Source organism: Dermochelys coriacea, chromosome 2 (assembly GCF_009764565.3).
Source record: "Dermochelys coriacea isolate rDerCor1 chromosome 2, rDerCor1.pri.v4, whole genome shotgun sequence".
In the NCBI taxonomy this organism is placed as follows: Eukaryota; Metazoa; Chordata; order Testudines; family Dermochelyidae; genus Dermochelys; species Dermochelys coriacea.
In genome coordinates, this window is record NC_050069.1 from 271,845,751 (window position 1) to 271,868,630 (window position 22,880).

At 57.9% G+C, this 22,880-nt stretch overlaps 2 protein-coding genes across 14 annotated transcripts in view; one reads left to right on the forward strand and one right to left on the reverse strand.

Moving 5' to 3' along the window:
• SLC4A2 (solute carrier family 4 member 2) overlaps window positions 1–20,889 on the forward strand; it is an 83,420-nt gene extending 62,531 nt beyond the window's left edge. For all 13 annotated transcript variants that reach the window (XM_038388852.2, XM_043509834.1, XM_043509840.1 and 10 more), the window contains 17 exons: window positions 479–615; window positions 1,028–1,208; window positions 1,376–1,511; window positions 2,055–2,235; window positions 8,965–9,079; window positions 9,265–9,449; window positions 10,008–10,233; window positions 10,516–10,737; window positions 11,071–11,219; window positions 11,952–12,146; window positions 12,556–12,789; window positions 13,172–13,261; window positions 17,603–17,769; window positions 17,991–18,244; window positions 19,332–19,501; window positions 19,861–20,034; window positions 20,365–20,889. In XM_038388852.2, coding sequence (XP_038244780.1) covers window positions 479–615; window positions 1,028–1,208; window positions 1,376–1,511; window positions 2,055–2,235; window positions 8,965–9,079; window positions 9,265–9,449; window positions 10,008–10,233; window positions 10,516–10,737; window positions 11,071–11,219; window positions 11,952–12,146; window positions 12,556–12,789; window positions 13,172–13,261; window positions 17,603–17,769; window positions 17,991–18,244; window positions 19,332–19,501; window positions 19,861–20,034; window positions 20,365–20,445 — 2,897 coding nt within the window. In that variant the 3' untranslated portion in view covers window positions 20,446–20,889. The remainder of the gene's footprint in view (window positions 1–478; window positions 616–1,027; window positions 1,209–1,375; window positions 1,512–2,054; window positions 2,236–8,964; window positions 9,080–9,264; window positions 9,450–10,007; window positions 10,234–10,515; window positions 10,738–11,070; window positions 11,220–11,951; window positions 12,147–12,555; window positions 12,790–13,171; window positions 13,262–17,602; window positions 17,770–17,990; window positions 18,245–19,331; window positions 19,502–19,860; window positions 20,035–20,364) is intronic.
• Window positions 20,890–21,487: 598 nt separating this feature from the next.
• The window catches only part of FASTK (Fas activated serine/threonine kinase), a 37,211-nt gene continuing 35,818 nt past the window's right edge, over window positions 21,488–22,880 (reverse strand). The window contains exon 10 of the mRNA XM_038388868.2: window positions 21,488–22,160. Within this exon, the coding sequence (XP_038244796.1) occupies window positions 22,074–22,160 (87 nt within the window). The 3' untranslated portion in view covers window positions 21,488–22,073. The remainder of the gene's footprint in view (window positions 22,161–22,880) is intronic.

The window sequence follows — 22,880 nt, forward strand, 5'->3', positions numbered from 1 at the left end:
GGGAATACAATCAGTGGAGCTCCTTGCCAAGCCAGACCAGGGGGAGCCACTCACAGGCTGCCTGTCACCGGTACCCTGGGGGCCCAGGCTTCATGGGGCGGGGGGCCCACAGCCTGGTGCTTCCCCGTTCTGACTGAGTCTCCCTGGTGGATCCCCTTTGCTGGGCCAGGGAAACTCGCTGCCTCCCTGTACACCCCCCACCCCACGCACACTCACACGCACACGCAGCAGGACAGGCTGCCTCAGCACCGTGGCCTGGGGCAGCCACTGGGCAGCTCAGCAGCGTTTCCCCTGCAGGAGCTGGGCCTGGGGCCAGCCAGACAGCTGGGGCCGGTGTGTGATTCCACATGCCCCTCTTGCCGGCGGGCAGCGACCAGCGGCTCCCTTGCCTGCGCCAGCAGGAGGAGAAGCTGCGGCTGAAAAATACCTCCAGCTTCCCCCCGTGCCAGGCTCAGCACCGCTGCCTGTCTCCCCGCAGGCCACAGGTTTGAGGACGTGCCTGGGGTCCGACGGCACCTGGTCCGTAAGAGCGCCAAGGGCCAAGTCGTGCACGTCAGCAAAGACCATGCGGAGCCGAGCGCCCGGCACAGGAAGCATGACCGGCAGCCGCACGAGGTGACTGGGGTGGTGCCACGGGGGCAGGGGATGGGGGGCTATGGGCAGATGGGGACCTCAGGGGGCAGGGGATGGGGGTCATGGGGGGGATGGGCACCATGAGGGCCAGGGGATGGGGGTTGCAGGGGCCAGGGTCCATGGTGGGGCAGGGGCTGGGGAATGGAGTGCCATGGGGGGAAGGGGAAGGGGATGGGGTCCATGGGGGGGCAGGGTCTGGGAGATAGGGTCCCATGGGGGGGCAGGGGCTGGGCACCATGGGGGCCAGGTTGTGGGCTGGGATCCGTGCAGGGGCTGGAGTACATGGGGGGGCAGGGGGATGGGCACCAGGGGCACAGGGTCTGGCAGCTGTCCAAGGGGACCCCGCAGCTGTCCCACCCCCTGAGTCCCGCGGACCCTACCACTGCCCCGGCAGGTCTTTGTGGAGCTGAACGAGCTGGTGGTGGACAAGAACCAGGAGCTGCAGTGGAAGGAGACGGCACGCTGGATCAAGTTCGAGGAAGATGTGGAGGAGGAGACCGATCGCTGGGGGAAGCCCCATGTGGCCTCCTTGAGCTTCCGCAGCTTGCTGGAGCTGCGCAAGACCCTCTCCCATGGTAGGTGGGAGGGAGCAGCCCTGGCCTGCCCCATGGTGGGGCAGGAGGCTGCAGCGGGGCGCAGCCAGGGGTGGGAGGTCCCGGCCAGGCCTGGCTGCAGCTCAGGGGGATGGATAGAGCAGGGTGGCACCTCAGCCTCGCTGCTTAGCCCTTGGCTCTGCCCCCAGGGGCCGTGCTCCTGGACCTGGACCAGAAGACGTTGCCAGGGGTGGCGCACCAGGTGGTGGAGCAGATGATCATCTCAGACCAGATCCGGGCTGAGGACCGCGCCAACGTACTGCGGGCACTGCTGCTAAAGCACAGGTGAACTGTCCGCGCGCCCTGGGGCCTGGAGAGGGAACTACCCCAGGCTGGCTCTGTGCGGCTGCTCACTCCCTGCTGGGGCCTGGCGTCGTCTCTGGGGCCTGGGGGAGGGAGCCGTCTGCACACCTCCAGCCTCCCGGGGCCTCGAGCCAGGTGCCAGGGCCGCCCGACTGTGCCACTGGCGAGTGCCCGTTACCCTCCCGGGCATCACTTGGGGCGAAGCCCAAGGCTATGCTGGGGTGGTGGTTGCAGGCCCTTTGCCCCACCCGCACCCAGTCTGAGAGCAGGCTGCAGACACCTGCGGCCCGTCAGGGCCCTGCCCCAGCGGCCTGGCCGGTTCGAGGGGGCTCAGGGAGGGGGAGTGGGAGGGGCTGGCACAGGGAGAGGCGGCCCCCCGCTGCGGTCTGTGCTCGCGGGTGCTCCAGGGAGACCCAGCATGCAGCGCGCTGGCTGGCTGGAGAATGGCTGGCTGGCTGGCTGGCCGGGGCCCGGAGTCCCTGGCGCGTGCAGGCGGCAGACCCTTCCCCTGGCTTTGTCCTGCAGCCACCCGAGTGACGAGAAGGATTTCTTCCCCCGCAACATCTCAGCCGGCAGCTTGGGCTCCCTGCTGGTGCATCACCACAGTGCCAACCACGTGGGCGAGGGCAGCGAGCCCACGGTCACCGAGCCCCTCATCGGCGCCCAACCTGCTGAATATGAGGCCAGGGTCGAGGTGGAGCGGGAGGTGAGTGGGGGCCTGGGTGCTGCGTGCCTGTGAACCCCCTTCCTGAGCCCCCAGGGCCCCCCGGGCCCTCATCCGCCTTCCTGAGTCCCCATCCTCCAGGGCCCCTCATCTGCCTTCCTGAGCCCCCGTCCCCTTTCCTCACCTCCCCAGGGCCCCTCATCCCCCTTCCTGAGCCTCGCCCCCCCCCGGGCTCTTGCCCCCCTTGCTGAGCACCACCGTGCTTGTCCCCTTTCCCAACAACCCTGTAATGATGCTGCCTTTGGTGGGACACTTCTGAGTGTGTCAATTCAGGACAAATTGCTTAGAGCAGGGCAGTTACAGCCCCAAACTGGAGTTCCTTTACTATTAAGGCAAACCCAACCTGCCAGACAGAGAGGACTTCGGTCTCACCCCACTGGCGAACCAGAAGTCACACAAGCAATTCCCTTAGACGCTCCCATTTCCCAGTATCATCACCAGGGCCACTCATTATGGGGATGAATGGTTATGAAAACCAATACCCCAGTAAAAGAAAAGAGGTTCTCTCGATCCCAAAGGACCAAACCCCAGACCCAGGTCAATATACAAATCAGATCTTACCCACAAATCACGCTGTTGCCCATTCTTTAGAATCTAAAAGCTAAAGGTTTATTCGTAAAAGGAAAAAGATGTAGATGAGAGCTAGAATTGGTTCAACGGAATCAATGACATACAGTGATGGCATAGTTCTTGGTTCAGGCTTGCAGCAGTGGTGGAATAAACGGCAGGTTCAAATCCAGTCTCTGGAGAACATCCCCAGCTGGGATGGGTCATTCAGTCCTTGGTTCAGAGCTTCAGTTTGTAGCAAAGTCCCTCCAGAGGTCAGAAGCAGGATTGAAGACAAGATGGAGATGAGGCATCAGCTTTTATAGTCTCCTCCAGGGGTACGGACCCCTCTTTGTTCTGACTGTGGAAAATTACAGCAAAATGGAGTTTGGAGTCACATGGGCAGGTCCCTGCATGCCTGGCTGAGTCCCAAGGCCCGTCTGCCTTCTCTCAGTGGGTCAGGTGTGTAGCTGATGGTCCTTAATGGGCCATCCAGCAGGCTGGGCAGAGCTGACACCAACTTGTCTGGGGTGTCCCCCAGAAGCACGGCACAAGTTTGAACTACAGACAGTACAGAGCCAATATTCATAACTTCAACTACAAAAATGATACCCACACACAGACAGCATCATCATAACCAGCAAACCCTAAACTTGTCAAAGAGCAGGTCTTCACTACCCACCTGGATCGGCAGGTAGTGATCGATCTATCGGGGATTGATTTATTGTGTCTCATCTAGATGCAATAAATCGATCCCCGAATGCGCTCCCCGTCGACTCCAGAACTCCAGCTCACAAGAGGTGGAAGCGGAGTCGACGGGAGCGGCAGCCGTTGACTCGCCTCCGTCCTCACCACCAGGTAAGTCGACCTAAGGTACGCCGACTTCAGCTATGCTATTCACGTAGCTGAAAGTTGGGTATCTTAGGTCAACACCCCCCCCAGTGTAGACTAGGGCTTAGACACCTTATTTGACCCCCCCCTTATACAAGATTTGGTGCCACTACAGGACCTTGGTTGCAACAATGATCTATATGGTCCCAGCTTATGTCAATAATGTCACACTCCCATAGAGCAGTTCAAAGCGAGCAGACTCTGTAGACTCTTGGGGCACACTCCTGTATGCGTACAATAGATACAGCAGCCTAACATCCCAGTCATTTTGGTGTCTATCCACGTACATCTTCAACATAGACTTCAGGGTCCCATTGAACCTTTCCACCAGATCGTTAGTCTGGGGGTGGTAGGGACCAGCTTTCAGGTGCTTCACCCCACATAACTCCCACAACTGCTTAAAAAGCACAGAGCCACAGTCAGACAATATTTTCTTGGGAAAACCCACCTTGCTAAAAAGAGAGAAAAAGGCCGTTGCCACTGTCTCTGCCTCAATATTACACAATGCTACAGCCTCAGGGTATCTGGTAAAATCTACCAGCACAAGGATGTATTTCTTCCCATTCCTGGAAGGTTTTGGGAGTGGTCCCACAATGTCCACACCCTGGCAAAAGCCTCCCCAATAATGGTCAGAGGCTGGAGGGGTACCTTGCTAGGCCCCCTTAGCCCCTTACGCTTCTGGCACAGTTCACAGCTCCTGCAATACTCTCACTGACCTAAAGAACTTCAATAAATCACTGCGATAACTCTCAGGTATCACAAGCTGTTTGCAGACTCCTGTTTGGGAATGCTTCCTTCCCCTAGGAGGCTCCCTATACAACAGCATGAAAAACTTGCCTCTCTTCACTAGCTGGGATCTGACTTTGATCATCATTCCTGGCTCTCTCTAGTGATACATCACTCCCCTGGGCCATAATGAATTCCTTCTGGGTTTCATTTGAATTCAGAACCACCTCCAATATCTCGGACAAATCCTCGCCTGACAGCCTGAGAGACACTCTGTCTGTTTGCAGTCCCCCTCACTGCCATCAGTTAGGGTATCTGCCACAGACCCAAACTCTCTTTGCGACCTGGTTACCACATTAACTCGGCCCGGCATCTTCAGTAGGTTATTTTCTACCAAAACATCAGCTGGAATTAAATCCCGGACAGCAGCCTTCACATCCCCTTTATGGCCATCCCACGCAAGATGGATTCTAGCCATCAGCAGGTCCACAGAATATTCAGATAGTGCCACTACCATCACATATTCCCCTGGCAACATGTCCTCTGGCTTCACCAGATGTGCCTTAATTATAGTCACATGAGAGCCAGTATCTCGCCACCCGTACATAGAACACCATTGACCTTTGCCTTCGTAATAAATCACTCACTCCCCTGCCATGCCTCGGTCCTGACATAACTGGTGAGCTCATCACCTCCTCCCATACCACTGGAGACTATGGGGTTGGCATTAGCCACTGCCGGGCTTGCACCTAGACTCAAGGTAGTGCTGTTGTGGCTTGGGTCAGCCTGGGGGCTCAGAGTAATGGAGTTGGCATTCACCGTGGCTTTTAGGGTTGATGGTTTTGGGCTGGCTTCAGGGCCGGACAATCTGGTCTCATGTGGCCAAGCACACCACAGTGATAGCATTTAACCTGTTTATTCTTGGGGTGAGAGTTCCTACCCTCTGGGCCCCCATGAGCTCCTTCATAAGAGTCAGGGCCAGGTTTACTTTTAAATCCTTCCCTTCTCTTGAACTGGGGAGAATGGTGATTAATTTTCCCCTGGGGTTTATACCCTTCCCGAGCCCTGTTCTGGGTATGGGCATCTGCAAATTCCACAGCCTGTAGGACTGACTTAGGGTCCCTATCACACACAGCTGCTCTCACATGGTCAGGCACAATGTCTAAGAACTGTTCCAAAGTGATTAACTCCAGCAGTTTTTTCAAAACTCCCATGCGCCTTTGCTCCCACAACCCACTTTTTAACAAAACCCATCAGCTTATGAGCACATTCTACAAAAGTACCATCATTACACATTTTAAACTTTCTAAACTTAACCCTGTAAGACTCGGGTGACCTTGAATCGCCTTAACACAGAATTTTTAAACAGCACATAATCTAAGGCTTCTTGTTCCCTTAATTCATTTAATACTTCCCCGGCTTTTCCAGTTAATTTGGTCAGCAGGACAGGCATTTGCTACTCATCTGGGATCCCATGCAGAGCGCATAGATGTTCAAAGGTAGACAAAAACTCCGCTATGTCTTCAGTATCTTTGTAAATGGGACAGATCCTTTCCCAGTTTCTTTCGTTATGGCGGGGAAGCGAAATACCAGGTGGCGACTTTCTCTGCTCTTCCAATACTTGGAGCTGAAGTCTGGCCTTCTCCTTAGCAGCCAGCAGCTCCAGATGCCCCCTACGAGCCCGTTCCTCTCTCCTCAGTCTCTCTTTCCAAGTTAGCATTTCTTTAGTTAGCTTCTTTCTGTCTCTTAGCAGCTTCTCTTTCCAATTCAGCATTCTTTTGCTTTTCCAGCAATCAAATGTCTGATAGTTTCTGTTTATGCTCAAGTTGCAGTTTATTTGCTGCCTTTTGCATTCTAATTGCTTCTGCAGCTTCTGTAGTATCAGGTAAGGGCTGTGCTCTTGCCTCCTGATCACTGGCCATTAACCGATTTCTCGGTTCTTGATTTGCAGTTTTCTTTCTAAAGCTTATCCCCTCTCCTGAACACAAATCTTCCAGGGCTTTTTTGTCAAGGACCTCATATGCTCTTTGCTCACCCACTGCAACTGCTCTTTAACCAACCAAACTCTCAATACCAAAATTCACATTTGGATAGCATGGGGTTCTGACCCAAAGCTTAACTGACCTGGTTCTGTGGATCCAAGCATGACTACGCTACTGTAACAATTCTGCCTTTGGCGGGACACAATTGAGTGTGTCAATTCAGGACAAATTGCTTAGAGCAGGGAAGTCACAGCCCAAAGCTGGGTGTCCTATATTACTGAGGCAATCTCAATCAGCCAAACAGAGAGGACTTCAGTCTCACCCACCGGCGAACCAGAAGTCATACAAGCAATTCCCTTTGACACTCCTCCAGTTTCCCAGTATCATCACCAGCAGCCACTCGTTATGGGGACAGATGGTTATGAAAACCATCACTCCAATAAAAGAAAAAAGGTTCTCTTGATCCCAAAGGACCAAGCCCCAGACCAGTCAGATCTTACCCACAAATCACGCTGTCGCCAATCCTTTAGAATCTAAAGGTTTATTCATAAAAGGAAAAAGATATATATGAGAGCTAGAATTGGTTAAATGGAATCAATTACATACACTAGTGGCAAAGTTCTTGGTTCAGGCTTGTAGCAGTGAAGGAATAAACTGCAGGTTCAAATCAAGTCTCTGGAGAACATCCACAACTGGGATGGATCTTTCAAGTCCTTTGTTCAGAGCTTCAGTTTGTAGCAATGTTCCTCCAGAGGTTAGAAGCAGGATTGAAGACCAAATGGAGGAGATGCAGCAACCTTTTATATTCTTTCTCTTGTGGGTGGAAACCTCTTGGTTCTCCTGTGTAAGATCACAGCAAGATGGAGTTTAGAGTCACATGGGCAAGTCGCATGTCCATGCATGACTCAGTTCTTTACAGGTGGATGCCATTGTTTACATGTTAGTTTGAACGTTCCCAGGAGAGCTCAGATGTGGATTGGTGTGTCCCAAAGTCCATTGTGCGTTAAGTGTTTCTTGACTGGGCACTTACTGAGAAGAGTCCCTTCTCAAGAAGCTGACCAGATGCTTCACTGAGGCTACTTAGAATCAAAACATATTAAGATACAAGGACATAGCCAATATTCATAACTTCAACTACAAAAATGCTACACACATACAGACAGCATCATCATAACCAGCAACCATAACCTCTTCATAGACACCTTACACGACAATCTTTGTACAATATTTGCTGCAAATATATAACAGTGTCTGGAACAATGATCTATACGGTCACAGATTATGTCAGTAACATCACATATCCCCCCAGGGGGCTCCTTGTCTCCTTTCCTGAACAGTTTTCACAGCGGACAGAGGTAAATAGTGGGGTCCCCCAGGGATCTGTCCTGGGACCAGAGCTGGTCAGCAGACTAAATTTGCAGATGATACAAAACTACTCAAGATAGTTAAGTCCAAATCAGACTGCAAAGAGCTACAAAAGGATCTCTCCAAACTGGGTGACTGGGCAACAAAATGGCAGATGAAATTCTAATGTTGATAAATGCAAAGTAATGCAGGTTGGAATACATAATCCCAACTATACATCTAGAATGATGGGGTCTAAATTAGCTGTTACCTCTCAAGAAAGAGATCTTGGAGTCAGTGTGGATAGTTCTCTGAAAACATCCACTCAACGTGCAGTGGCCGTCAAAAAGCGAACAGAATGTTGGGAATCATTAAGAAAGGGAGAGATAATGAGACAGAAAATATCATATTACCTCTATATAAATCCATGGTACACCCACATCTTGAATACTGTGTGCAGATGTGGTCACCTCATCTCAAAAAAGATATCTTGCAATTGGAAAAGGTTCAGAAAAGGGCAACAAAAATGATGAGAGGTCTGGAATGGCTGCTGTATGAGGAGAGATTAATAAGACTGGGACTTTTCAGTTTGGAAAAGGGATGACTAAGGGGGGATATGATCGAAGTTTATAAAATCACGACTGTTGTGGAGAAGGTAAATAAGGAAGTGTTGTTTACTCCTTCCCATAACACAAGAACTAGGGGTCACCCAATTAAATTAACAGGTAGCAGGTTTAAAATAAAAGGAAATATTTCTTCACACAACGCACAGTCAACCTGTGGAACTCCTTGCCAGAGGATGTTGAGAAGGCCAGGACTATAAGAAGGTTCAAAAAAGAACTAGATAAGTTCATGGAGGACAGGTCCCTCAATGGCTATTAGCCAGGATGGGCAGGGATGGTGTCCCTGGCCTCTGTTTGCCAGAAGCTGGGAATGAGCGACAGGGGATGGATCGCTTGGTGATTGCCTGTTCTGTTCGTTCTCTCTGGGGCACCTTGCATTGGCCCCTGTCGGAAGACCTGTCTGACCCAGCCCACCCCCGGGCCTTTGTCCCCCTTTCTGAGCCCCCCGCCCCAGGGAGCTCTTGCCCCTGTTTACCTTAACTCTGACACCCCGTCCCCGCTCCAGACTCTGCCCAAGACCCCTGGGCCCTTGGCTTGGTGGCTCAGCTCCTGCCCCATGGCGGGGTTTTTACCTGGTGTTCTCTGTTCCTGTCTCACAGCGAGAGAGCCTGACTCCGGCACCCCCAGCTGGCATCACGAGGTCGAAGTCGAAGCATGAGCTGAAGCTGCTGGAGAAGATCCCGGACAATGCAGAGGCCACGGTGGTGCTTGTGGGTAAGGGCAGGTGGGGATGGCTGGGCAGAGGGGCCGAGGGGCCCAGGGCCGAGGTTGTGCCGAGCCTGCTGGCCAGTGGGCTGAAGGGTTGGACGTGGCAGACAGGCCCTTCTGCTGGCGAGTGTAGGCTTGGCTCCCTCTCGCTGGGGGCCACCAGCGAGCACTGACTGGCCTATGCCCCGCAGGCTGCGTGGAGTTCCTGGACCAGCCCACCATGGCCTTCGTGCGGCTGCAGGCGGCCGTGGAGCTGGACTCAGTGCTGGAGGTGCCCATCCCCGTCCGCTTCCTCTTTGTGCTGCTGGGGCCCAGCAGCGCCAACATGGACTACCACGAGATCGGGCGCTCCATCTCCACCCTCATGTCCGACAAGGTAACCCCCCCCGCCTGCTGGCTCCCACTCGGCCTGCCAGCTCCTCCCCCCCGGCTCCATCTCCACCCTCGTGTCTGTCAAGGTAACCCCCTTCCCGCCTGCAGGTCCCCCTTCGGCCTGCCAGCTCCCCTCCGCCCGGCCTGTTGTGGGGCCTCGCCTCCCCCGCCCCAGTTCCATCTCCACCTTCATGTCTAACAAGGTCATCGCACCCCCCAGCCTGCTGCATGGCTCCAGCACCTCCACCCTCTGGCCCCCTCCCCGCCATGGGGCCCCATCACTCAGTCCCTCTCCTCACCCTCTGACTATACCTAGCCTGGTTCAGGTTCTGCCCCGTCCCCTGGACTTGGCCTGCACTCTGATTGCAGGGTGGGGCCGTGGGTCCCAGGGCTCTGCTCCCAACCCTGGGGGTTCCTCTGGGCCCAGGTGTCTCCCACTTTCCTTCCTTGTGGGCTGGACATGTGGTCATCTTGCCCCAGGGCCCAGCACCCCGAGGATCCGTGTTCTCCTGGCCCACGGCCAGCGCACGGCGCCTCTGACCCGGCAGGTTAACCCCTGCAGCAATTCCACGAGGCGGCATATCTGGCCGACGACCGGCATGACCTGCTCAACGCCATCAATGAGTTCCTGGACTGCAGTGTGGTGTTGCCGCCCTCCAAGGTGCAGGGCGAGGAGCTGCTGCGCTCCGTGGCCCACTTCCAGCGCCAGATGCTTCAGAAACGAGAGGAGCAGGAGCGCCGGCTGCTGCTGGGCACCATGCTGGAGCCCAAGTCGCCCGCCGAGAAAGGTACCGGGCCCAGGGCGGGGCCGGTGGCACCCCCTGCTCTGCTAGGCCATGGTGCAGGGCTGGGGTAGGGCTGCAGCTCCCTCTGCCCTGCTAGGTCATGGTGCGGGGCTGGGGTAGGGCTGCACCCCCCCCGCCCTGCTAGGCCATGGCATGGGGCTGGGGTGGGGCTGGGGCTGGGACCAGGCAGGTGATGCTCCCCCTGCCCTGCCAGGCCCCATGGCGCTGGGGGTGAGGCTGGGGCTGGGGCTGGATGGGTGCCTAACTGGCTGTCTGTGTGAGCAGCGCTGCTGAAGCTGAAGGTGGTGGAGGGGGAGGCAGAGGACGAGGACGACCCCCTGCGGCGCACGGGCCGGCCCTTCGGGGGACTTGTCCGTGACGTGCGCCGGCGCTACCCCAAGTACCTGAGCGACTTCAGGGATAGTCTGAACCCGCAGTGCATCGCCGCCGTCATCTTCATCTACTTCGCCGCTCTCTCACCAGCCATCACCTTCGGGGGGCTGCTGGGTAAGGGCTGTGGGGGGGGTTGCTGCGTAAAAATCGCCCAAGGGGAGGCTAGTTAAGGAGGACTGGGGGCAGGGGGGCTGGGTAAGGGCCACGGGGTGGGGTAGGTGTCATGCCCCAGCCTTTCTATTCTGGAACACCTCCCTAGGGGACAGGGGCTGGCCGGGGGGACTTGGGGATCCCATGTAGCTGGGGGGTCAGTAGGGAAGGAGTCCGGGGCCTGATGCCACCAGCAGGGAGGCTGGATGGGGAGGGACGTGAGGGCCCATTGCTGGGGGCCAGTGGGGAGGGGCCGGGGAGGGGTTGGTCTCTGGCACTGAGCCCGCGCTCCCACAGGGGAGAAGACCCAGGACCTGATCGGGGTGTCGGAGCTGATCATCTCCACGGCCGTGCAGGGCATCGTCTTCTGCCTGCTGGGCGCCCAGCCACTTCTCGTCATCGGCTTCTCCGGGCCCCTGCTCGTCTTCGAAGAAGCTTTTTTCACAGTGAGTTCAGGACTGTTGGGAGGGCCCTGAAGCCCCCCATTACCCCCGATAGCCCCCGAAGCCTCCCAAAGCCCCCAGAACCCCCAGATAGCCCCTAGGAGCTCCCCATTACTCCCTGGAGCTCCCCACAATCCCCAATAGCCTCCCAGAGCCCCCCAGAACTCCCTGATAGTCCCCCAGAAACCCTGTTTGTCCCCTAGAGCACCCTGCTAGTTCGCTGGAGCCCTGATAATCTTGGCGCCCTCAGAGTCCCCTGCCTCTCCCTAAACTGACACCCCTCCCTATCCCCCCCAAGGCTCCAACCTCCCCCATGATCCTCTGTAGCTCTGTGAGACCTTCATGAATCCCCCCAGCCTTCCAGCACCCACACTTCCCCAGCAGCCTCCAGAGAGCCCCAGATCCCAGGGGATGTCTTGGAGAACCCCTCTGTGCAGGGCAGCGGCTGGGCATGGGGCCGGAGTCGGAGGTCGTGCTGATGTCCCTGTACCGTAATCCCGGAGCAGAGGTCATGGAACGACCCCCGACTCAGACTCCCTGCCAGCCCCAGAGACCCTGCACCCCCAATGCTACCTGTTTTTCCCCCAACCTGCCCTGCCCCTCAATCCCCACCCCCGTTCTGCTCCCAATGCCCTTGGAACAGCGTCCCAGAGACCTTGCGTGGGGGGCAGGAAGGGGAGCCCTTGGCCAGGGGCGCGGAGCAGGTCCCCCTCACTGTGGGCTGTGCCCCGGCAGTTCTGCACGACCAACGGGTTGGAGTACCTGGTAGGGCGCGTGTGGATCGGCTTCTGGCTCATCCTCATTGTGCTGGTGATGGTGGCTGTGGAGGGCAGCATCCTGGTGCGCTTCGTATCCCGCTTCACCCAGGAGATCTTCGCCTTCCTCATCTCCCTCATCTTCATCTACGAGACCTTCTCCAAGCTGGCCAAGGTGAGAGCCTGCGCGGCTGAGCCCAGCCAGCTAAGGCTGGGGGGATCCTACGCTGGGGTGGACAGCAGGATCTGGATTCGGCAGGGGGAGGGGACTGTGGGGGCTGGAGGGGGTGGGGCATGGGGGGTGTCCTGGCTGGAGGGCATGGGGGGCTCTCCTGGCTGGAGGGGGTGGGGTATGGGGGGCTCTCCTGGCTGGAGGGCCTGTGGGGCCGTGGGGGCTGGAGGGGGTGGGGCATGGGGGGCTGTCCTGGCTGGAGGGCGTTGGGGGCCGTGGGGGCTGGAGGGGGTGGGGCGTGGGGGGCTGTCCTGGCTGGAGGGGGTGGGGGGCTGGAGGGGGTGGGGCGTGGGGCGCTGTCCCGGCTGGAAGGCTGTGGGCAGGGTCTCAGGCCCCTGTGATCTCCTGGCAGATCTTCCAGGAGCACCCCCTGCATGGCTGCGGGCGGGCGAACGGGACGGGCGCAGAGGCTCTGGGCGGGGGCAATGGCAGCGTGCCCCTGGGGAACGGGACATGGGGCCGGGCCGGGCCGGCGGTGACAGGGCAGCCCAACACAGCCCTGCTCTCGCTGGTGCTCATGGCCGGCACCTTCTTCATCGCCTTCTTCCTGCGCAAGTTCAAGAACAGCCGCTTCTTCCCGGGACGGGTATGTGGGCGGGGCAGTCGAGGAGCCATGGGGGAGGCTGGGCATGGGGGGCTGGGGGAGAAGGGCTGGAGCAGAGCTGTGGGGTGGGAGGAAGGGGCAGGTTGGGGCAGAGCTGGGGGCAGGGTTTGCTGGGGGCAGGGAAGGGCAGAGCTGGGGGCTGGGTTTGCTGGGGGCAGGGAAGGGCAGAGCTGGGGGCTGGGTTTGCTGGGGGCAGGGAAGGGCAGAGCCAGGGGCAGGGAGAGGTGCTGGGGGGCAGGGAGGGGCAGAGCTGGCGGCAGGTTGTGCCATGGCAGGGGGGCAGGGCTCCTGGGGGGCAGGCAGGGTTTGCTGGGGGCAGGGCTCCTGGGGCCCGCCCTGGCCAGCGCTGACCCACTCTCTGCAGATCCGTCGGGTGATCGGGGACTTCGGGGTGCCCATCGCCATCCTCATCATGGTGCTGGTGGATTTCAGCGTTCGGGACACGTACACACAGGTCAGTGGGGTGAGGAGGGGCCTGCAGCCCCACGGCCCCATGTCAGGAACCCACAGGCTCTGTGCTGTGCCTGGATCTGCAGACACCCCCTGAGGGGACCCCTCAGCTGCCCTTCCCCCAGGGGTCCCCCTCTCCACAGAGCCTCAGGGCTCCAGCCGTCCTGCTGCCTCCCGCAAGCTCTGCCCAGCGAGTCCCACTGAGCCGGGGGAGCCTCGTGCTCTCCGCAGGGACTGACGCACCCAGCTAGGTCCAGCCCCGGCAGCAGGAACCTTTTCCCCCAGAGCAGGTTGTCGACCCTGGGACGCTGCCCGGGAAGCCCGGAGAGCCAGCGGCTCAGCCCTGGTGCGAACTGGCCAAGCCTGAAGCTGGGGACCTGTCTGGTTCCGTCTCCCTGTCCCCATGTCTGTACGCCCTGGGGGAGCCGGCGTCCACCAGCCTGGCCCTGTTCCCACAGGCACTGGCTGCCTCGGGTTCGTCCCCGCCACTGCCCAGCCTGCCCCGTGGTTCCAAATTCCTGCGGCCGGGCGGATTCCCCCTGGATGTCCCATGGCCTGGGCTCCAGACTGCCAGGCCTAGGGGGATGGGGATTGGGACAGCGCCCTGGAGATGGGGCACTGGGGTGTTACCGCCATTCCCATGTTGGTCTCAGCCTGCTGGCCCCTGCCCCCCACCTCACCATCCCCCCCTTATACCTGCCCCTGTCCCTCCTGCCCCCTGTTAGGGGCTTATTCCTTCACCCACTTACTTCCCTGGTCCTTCTCCCATGACCAGAGAGCAGCAATCCCCGAAGTCCAAAGGTGCAAACAATTCGATGTTTATTGGGGTGAACTTGCAGCAAGCATGATTCCAGTTTCCTTCCTTAGTGTCCCCCTTCCCAGCTCTGACACCACAGAGCCTGGCCTGTGTCCCTGTTCCCATCCCCCCCCTTAGCAAAACATGATTCCAATTCCCCTACCCCCATTCCCTGTTCCCATTTCCCCCCCCCCACTTCCTGATTGACTGCAGACTATATACTAAAACTTGAGTTCTGCTTAGCTATACCTTAACCAATCATTTTCCTGAAATTTAACTAACCAACCCTAACCTATTGTAACCCGATTATTTAACCAATTAGATCCCACCACCTTAATTAGCTCACACCCAGGAAAATTAATTATACAGCAGACAGGAAAAATCACAGAACCAGACAGATTATACAAACAATGGGGAAATGGGGACGACAAACACAGAAGTGAGGATTTCACATCCCAGCTATTGAGAAGTGCGTTCTTGCCAGACAGGATGCTACCAAACTAAGTTTCCTTTTACATCTTCTAGGCACTTCCCTTTCTCTGGAGGGGACGGGCGTTATCAGGTCAGGATTGTATCCTAATGGCCCCATAGCACCTGCTTTCAATGGGACTGGTTTGGGATGTGAGGAGGTGACCGGTCGCTTCCCAGTTTATGGCTGCCTCTGCTGCTTAGCCCAAGGCCTGAGCCTAAGCACAAGGCCTCAGCCTGTCACAGGAAGAGAAGGATCTTACACCGGCAGACAGTGATTTTGATTCTTTCTTTTATACCTCTACAACTCGCCAAGTGATAAGGATACACCTACATTCTTAGAGTCTAGCCCTTTACAGACAGGCCTGAATATCTGTATCCTAACACTCCACCTCTTTTTTTTTTTTTTTTCTTTTTCTTTTGGGATCCTCCTGCCCAGGTATCCCTGGAGAAGCATAGGACATATGGCCACACATTTCCTGATAGGGCCAGGCATCAAGGTGGAAGGTGTCGATGCTCCATCTGTTCCACTGCCCCTTGTATAGTACCGTGCCCTGCACCTTCTCTCGTACAGGGATACCACACCTATTCCAATTAGTGTTCCAGACTTCCCATTAGAGTGGGCCCGAGAAGGTTGGGTCCAGGTTGTCTAGTACGCTGTAGGGTGTGGAGGCCTTACTACATTACTTATAGGTTATCTCCATATGCAACGTAACACAAGTACAGTTAACCATACAAAATCCACAGCAACACCGAGTCCTGACCACTGCAGTATGGTCCAACATCTGAGCCACCCCCAAAACACTGCCCCTCCTCCTTCGACAAGGTCACAATCTTGCGTGTCCAGTTGCTGGCAGTTGCAACAAGCTGACCCTGCAGGTTTTGCATGCTTTTGTCCATATCATAAGTCCATCGAATGTTCAGAGAGAAATGGGATATTGTCCAAACCAGCTTAACCACTTGGTATGGAATCGGGCCGTATGCCCTAGTTTGATTATTCACATAATCGCATAATAAGATTCACAGATACATTTGTTAACCAAAGTCCAGATGGCAGCATGTAGATGTGTGTAGTTTGGTTATGGGCTGGTGTAATTTTGCCCCCAGTAATATGTACATTCCCAGCAAAACATCTCATACACAGTACACCCTATTGTCCACCCCTTGCATAGGCCATTGATCCTGCTCCTCTATAGTCATAGGAGAGGGACACACATCCAAACATCTTCTGTTGATTTACACTATTTTACACACCCCTCCATTGATTCCTGGTGAGCTCCACCCCTTCTCATTATTCCCATAGGGCTTGTGGGGACCACCTTAGTTGCCATTCCATTTCCAGGTACCACAGGAGCTATTACACAGGTGCTGGCCTCCTAGTTGAGCATTTTGCATTCCCACACACATCTCCCCCCGCACCCCCAGCCCCAGGTTAGCCTTTTGAAGCCACCCCACACACACATCATGAGGTTTTCTGTTCATGAAAACACAACAATGCTAGCAACAAGACAAACACCACAGACCAACAACACAAAACACAGATCCATGGTATTCTGGGTTATTTTTCCGCTGGTGCCAGCTTCCTTGTAGAGTGTCTGAAAAACAAAAGAAACAATTTCCACCACCCCCTAGTGGGGACAGATTATTGTTTAATAATAATACCACTTCCTTTTACAAATTTCCTTGCTAATTGCAGGAAAAACAGAAGAATTGCCTCCAGCTGTCCTTATTTTGTTTTATAATCAGGCTAGTGAATTACCCCACTCACTGGTCATGCATGAAATTCATGAGGTGGTGTACCTCAGTTTCCCCTCTTGTACAACAGACCAAATTTGCAATAGTTTCTCTGCTGTACCAAGCATTAAATTTATTCTCAGGTAATAACTGAGACACAGCTTCAGATTTTAGCACTGCGCGCATACACACACACACACCCCCTCTTAGGGTTAACCTATTCCCCTTATTTTCAAGCTTGACTTGTTTTTTCACCTCCCTTTCCTAGAGGGCCATAATCTGAGTCATAATCTGAATCTTCTATTAACTGGTTTGCTGACCAGATGTATTCATTATTTGCAGCTCCATTGTGCCCATCAGCTAGGTAATTTGCATTTACACAGAGGCTTTCTGGCTTGCTTTTGGATCCAAAGCTATTAGCAACTCAGAGACTGTCTTAAAAGGGAAACATTCCACTTCCACTAGAGTTCTGATTACTTTCCGCTTTCATCTCCTGCTCCAAAACCCACAGAGATCTGAAAAAGACAGCACAACCTATTGTGGCTCCTTTTAGAGCCCTAATAGGACTTTAATTAAGTATCATGTTTTGTTTGCATTTTTTTTACCCCTTCTCGAATATACACTGCACACGTCCTGGGAAAATGCACATTCCTTCCATAGTTTAACCTCCACATTATATTAGCCATATTAATTTTACACATGGTGTAACTGCCTCCCCCATGCCCACAGAGTTTTCATGCACACTCACCAAAGTGACAATCTGATCTCCCAGAGCCACCCCAAGGCTCAGGGTTCCCATCATTGCTCCCCTTTTCCTTTTCTTTTTCCTGTGCACAAACACACAATTCTCTTTTGCCTAATATTCCTTGCACTGTGATTACTCTTTTACACAACTGTACCCCGATTACACTCCCATCTTGTACAACTAGAGACAGTCAGGGGCAGCTAAGTTAGGTTCCAATAGAAACCCCTTACATTCCTTTAGTGATTTTGATTCTTTCTTTTATACCTCTATAACTAGCTAAGCAATAAGAATACACCTAAATTCTTAGAGTATAGGCCTTTACAGACAGACCTGAATATCTATAGCCTAACACCCCACACCTCACCATCCCCCCTCACGCCTGTCCCTGTGCTGCCATCCTCCTGCTCCCCATCCCCCCTCATACCTGTTCCTGCCCCCCACCTCCTCAGCCCTCCTCATGCCTGCCCCCCATCCCCATCCCCCTATCCATCCACATGCCTGCTCCCCCATCTTCAGCACGTCCCCCCCGCCCCATCCCCCATTGCCCCCTGTGCCAAGGCCCCCCCCAATTCGGTCTCATGGCCCCTCCATTCCACCCACAGAAGCTGAGCGTTCCCAGTGGCTTCTCAGTGACGGCCCCGGAGAAGCGGGGCTGGGTCATCAACCCTCTGGGTGAGGGCAGCTCCTTTCCCATCTGGATGATGGTGGCCAGCGCCCTGCCCGCTGTGCTGGTCTTTATCCTCATCTTCATGGAGACCCAGATCACCACGTGAGCCGAGCCGCCTGCGGGCAGAGGGGGCTGGGGGCCTGGCAATGTGGGGGGACAATGGGGGGAGGCCCTGGGCTGGGGGGCGCCGTGGGGCAGGGCCTGATTCTCCAGTGCCCCCCCAGGCTGATAATCAGTAAGAAGGAGCACATGCTGCAGGTGGCTTTGGGGGGCAGGTGTGGGGGGGCCGTGGGGCAGGCTGTGATTCTCCAGTGCCCCCCCAGGCTAATCATCAGTAAGAAAGAGCGCATGCTGCAGAAGGGCTCCGGCTTCCACCTCGACCTGCTGCTCATTGTGGCCATGGGCGGCTTCTGCGCCCTCTTTGGGCTGCCCTGGCTGGCGGCCGCCACGGTGCGCTCGGTGACCCACGCCAATGCCCTGACGGTTATGAGCAAGGCCGTGGCCCCTGGCGACAAGCCCAAGATCCAGGAGGTGAAGGAGCAGCGCGTCACGGGGCTGCTGGTGGCCCTGCTCGTGGGTGAGTCCCGCCGGCCGCCCCATCTCCCCAGCCCACGGCCGAGCGGGAGAGTGGCTCACAGGACAGGCGGAGCTCAGACACAGCTGTGGGGCCGTGGGTTGCTTTGGGACATGGGGGGCAATCTGGGGAAGCCCTGGGGCTTGTGGGGGTGGGTGTCACAGACCCATAGCGTTGGGGCTGCACCCCTAGCTTTGGAACGGTCTCTGGGAGGCCCCTTCACTTCCTCATGAGTCTCACGTTCCCTCCCCTGAGCTCTGCACACAGCCCTGCCCCTTTCTGGGAGCGTGTGGGGAGCCTGGCCGGCACAGGAGACACTAGCCCTGGCAGCTGGCCTAGAGGTGGGGCGGGGGGGGGCAGTGTGAGCCTGTCACGGACCCACAGGTTTGGGGCTGCACCCCTAGCTTTGGAACAGTCTCTGGGAGGCCCCTTCTCTGTGCCAGTTCCCCGGGGGTCTCGCTCTTCCTCCAGGGTGAGCCATGCAGCCTCACCGCCCCCTAGACTGGCCATCTGGGCCTCCTTGGTCAGACTCCAGGTGGGAGCCCCAACTCCTTCCAGCCCCCAACTGTTGTCCCTACCTTCCCATTCCCCCAGTCTGGAGTTCTCCAGCAGGAATCCTTGTTCAGCCCCCACTGTGGGGGCGAGGTCCATCCCCCTTGGGGTCGTGGGTTCCTGGGTGTCCCCATCCGGGTGCTTGAATTTGCCATTCTCATGCTGCACTGAGATGGGGACCAGGCCCAGCCAGGGGACACTCGCCCCTGTAATGTAGCCGGCCCTGAGAGCAGACAGGTCCCTTCCCCACACTGGGCAAGGGGAAACTGAGGCACAAACAAGACTCATTAAAACATTACGCAGTTACTTGCATGATTACTTGTTATGGGGGTGAGTGGTGGTGGGAGGGGGCAGGTCAGTGTTTGCAGAGAGCATCGGGGGTCGGGCAGGCAGTGGGAGTGGGGCAGAGTTGGGGACAGGTAGGGGGGACAGGGTTTGCAGAGAGCAGCGTGGGGGTGGGGGCAGAGAGCTCCTGTGGGCCCCAGGTGCCCTGGCACCTGTAGCGGGTTCTCAGCGGCTGCCCCCCATCCCCTGCCAGGCCTGTCCATCGTCATCGGGGACCTGCTGCGGCACATCCCCCTGGCCGTGCTCTTTGGGATCTTCCTCTACATGGGCGTGACCTCGCTGAACGGCATCCAGTTCTACGAGCGCCTGCACCTGCTGCTCATGCCCCCCAAGCACCACCCCGACGTCACCTATGTCAAAAAGGTCTGCTCAGGGCGGGGGTCCCATTGGGCACTCTGGGGGGGGAAGGGGAACAGAGCCAGCTGGGGGGCATGTTCCATTGGGCACTGTTGGGGGAGAGGGGGAACAGTGCCGGGCGGGGGGGCATGTCCCATTGGGCAGTGGGGGGGGGAACAGAGTCAGCTGGCGGGGGATGGAGCCAGTACCGGGGGTCCCATTCCAAAGTGCAGTGGGAGAGGGTTGGAAGTAGTGTCGGGGGGGGAGCCAGCAGTGGGGATCTGGGGGGGCAGAGAGCCAGCAGGGGCCCACCTGCGGGGCAGGCAGGGCAAGCCGCTCTCTGCACTGGGCCTGGGGCGTTAACCCCCGGGTGGCTCCCCGGCCAGGTGCGCACCCTGCGGATGCATCTCTTCACGGGCCTGCAGCTGGCGTGCCTGGCCGTGCTCTGGGCCGTCATGTCCACGGCAGCCTCCCTGGCCTTCCCCTTCATCCTCATCCTCACCGTGCCGCTCCGCATGTGCCTGCTGCCCCGCATCTTTGCCGACCGCGAGCTGAAGTGTGTAAGTCCGGGGGGGGGGGCATGACTGCTACAGGCCACAGGGTGCCCTTGGGTGCCAGCCTCTGCCTGGCTGAGGGGGGGGGAGCCGCACCCACAGGCCCCTGGGGGAGCAGGAGGGGCCTGGTCTGAGCTCCCCCCGGGGCGGGCCCTCCCTGCCCTGTGGCAGTGGGAGGCTCTGCGGGGCCGCAGCGGGGGCGGGGGAGACACTGCCTGGGCACAGGCCTGTGGGGCTGCAGCAGGAGGCGGGGGCGGCCTGGCCTGGCAGTGCCGGGAGCTGCCTCGCCCCCGGCTCCCCACCCACCCGCCACCGTTTGCTCCCGTCTCTCCCCAGCTGGACGCCGAGGAGGCGGAGCCGATCTTCGACGAACGGGAAGGGGTGGACGAGTACAACGAGATGCCGATGCCCGTGTGAGGGGCGCCAGCAAGGGACCCTGCGCGGGGCTGCAGGGCACAGGCGGGCCCCCTGCCGCTGCGCTAGGAGCTGCAGCGGCTTTGCCCGGACCTGCGCCATCTCCAGCACCGTGGCCGCTTGGACTGTGCCCAGCCCTCACCCACGTGACGCTCGCCCCACGGCCAGGCTGCCACCTGCCAAAGCAGCTGTTCAGCGTCCTGCCCTGCGGGGGCCTGCTACCCGCCCTGGGGCTGGCGCAGGAGCAACTGGGCCATGCCTCCTGCCCCCAGCCACTGCCGTCCGAACTGTATTGTGCGCTGGAACCCACCCCTGCCGGGGGGGCCTACAAGAACTAACCTCCCTGCTCCAGCCCGGGGCCCCACCCAGACAATCAGGTGTTTCCTAAATTCGATGGGGTTTTATTTAAGAGACTAATTTAACTGTCAATAAACAGCTTTCTAAGGAGGTGCGGGGCCTGGCTTCGAGGGGGTTCTGGGGGGTGTATAAGGGCTGGGCGGGCAGCTCCCACATGGGCCTGGAGCAAGGCAGCAGGGCTGGTGCCGGCAGCTACTGCTCAGGTGGTTTCGGTGCCCACGTCTGTGCAGCAAACCAGTGCCCAAGTCCCTGTGTCACCCCTGCACCATTCAACCATCACGGGCCCCAGTCCCACCAGCAGGCTTGGCATGGCTGGGGCTGGACAGGAAGCAGCACAATGTCCCCCCCCCCCCAGGCTAGGCTGAGTTGGGGCTATGGGGCAAAACCAGGACTGCCCAACACCCCTGATAACCTGGGGGGGTGTTGGGTCACAGCCGCAGTGCGTTCCTGTTCCTGTCCTACTGCGGGTCTGGCAGGACGCATGCTGTTGCTCCGAGGACAAGTGGGGCTGGGGAGCTGCACCTCCCGGGCAGGGGGCACTCACTAGGGCCACACCCTGTTCCTCCCCCCAGGACCTGAGCCTAGGGCCAGGCCCCTGGCAGGGTGTAGCAGGCACAATCCCACCCCGGCCCCCTGCACTGGGGGCTGCAAACTCCTGGCACCAACAAACAGGACAGGACAGAGCAGATTTTTCTCCATTTTTATTGTAAACTTTGTCCCCACCACCACAGCGGCATTTTGGGCTGGGCCTGCGGGCAAACAGCCCCCCCGTCCCCCGGACAAACAGCCCCTCTCCCAGGGAGCCAGCCCCTCCCCAGAGGCAAACAGCTCCAGGGCCCCCCGCCAATGCGCTTCCAGCCACTCCTCCAGGCCCTGTGCAGCCCATGGGGGAGAAGCAGTCACAGGCAGGCAGCTCAGGGAGCCCTGCCCCACCCTGCCCTCTGAGGACAAACAGACCAGTGCTTGTCCCCAGTGCACCCCCCCTTTGGCAGACAGGAGGCTCGTGGGTGGAGTAGCAGGCCGTGGCGCTGTCCAGCCCTTTACACCGAACGTCCACCCCCATTGCTGCACCAGCTTGACCCCTCAGCAAATGCTAATAAATAACAGCCACACGCTACGCCCGCCACCACCATCCCCACCAGCCTACAGCCCCTGGCCTGGGGAGCTGCCTTGCCCTCAGCCCCAGGGGAGGGAGGGTGCCTGCGGGAGCAGGCTCCTCAGCACGCGGAGGTAGGTCTCTCGCTGTCACTGCGCCCCGGGGGCAGCGGCTGCTTTCAAAGGCGGAGCTCCCGCAGCTTCTGCCGCAGATAGTGCTTGGCCTCCTCGACACCGCTCACCTTCTCCAGCTCCATGTAGGGCAGCTGCACACAGGAGAGGAGGGTCACTCAGCACCAATGCCAGGCTGGGGCAGGGGCCTTTCCCCCTAGGGCACAAGGGCCTGGCTGGTGCAGGAGGGTGGGGAATAGAATAGGGGCCTTTTCCACAAGCAGGGCCCAGCTCCCCTCCCCACCAGGGGATACGGCTCCAGCCCCCTCGGGGTGCTTGGTGCATCTATTAAAACTCCTCCCCGCAAAAGCTGAGCTCAGGTGTTAGGGTTTGTGTGGGGGGTGCTGCTGGCCTGTGCAATCCAGGCGGTCAGACTAACATGAGCTAATGGCCCCTCCACGGAGCTATGTGTTAACCTAGAGGGCTGGCTGCAGGTGCCCCAGCGCTGGCCTGGCCCGTTCCCTGATCGTAACTGGCTCCTGACTACATGAATCGCTCCAAAGTGCAGGCAGCTCCTGTGCCTGGGCAGAATCTGTGGGCAGCAGAGATGGGGGGCCCAACGCTGCACGACCTGGTTCTCTCCTCCCCTCCCCACGAGGGCATAAGGGGCACAGCAGCCACACCTGTCCCTCACTGGATCCACAGACACAAGGTCACTGTGACCCCCATCTGCCTACAAGGTCTGTCACTCTGCATCATGGCTGTGCCACAGGACCTCAGCCTGGGGCCAGGCTAGCAGTTCCCACACCAATAGGCCGGGGGCAGGCACCCTCAGGGCAGTTAGCTAAACAAGGATTGCAGAATGGCTCTCCCCA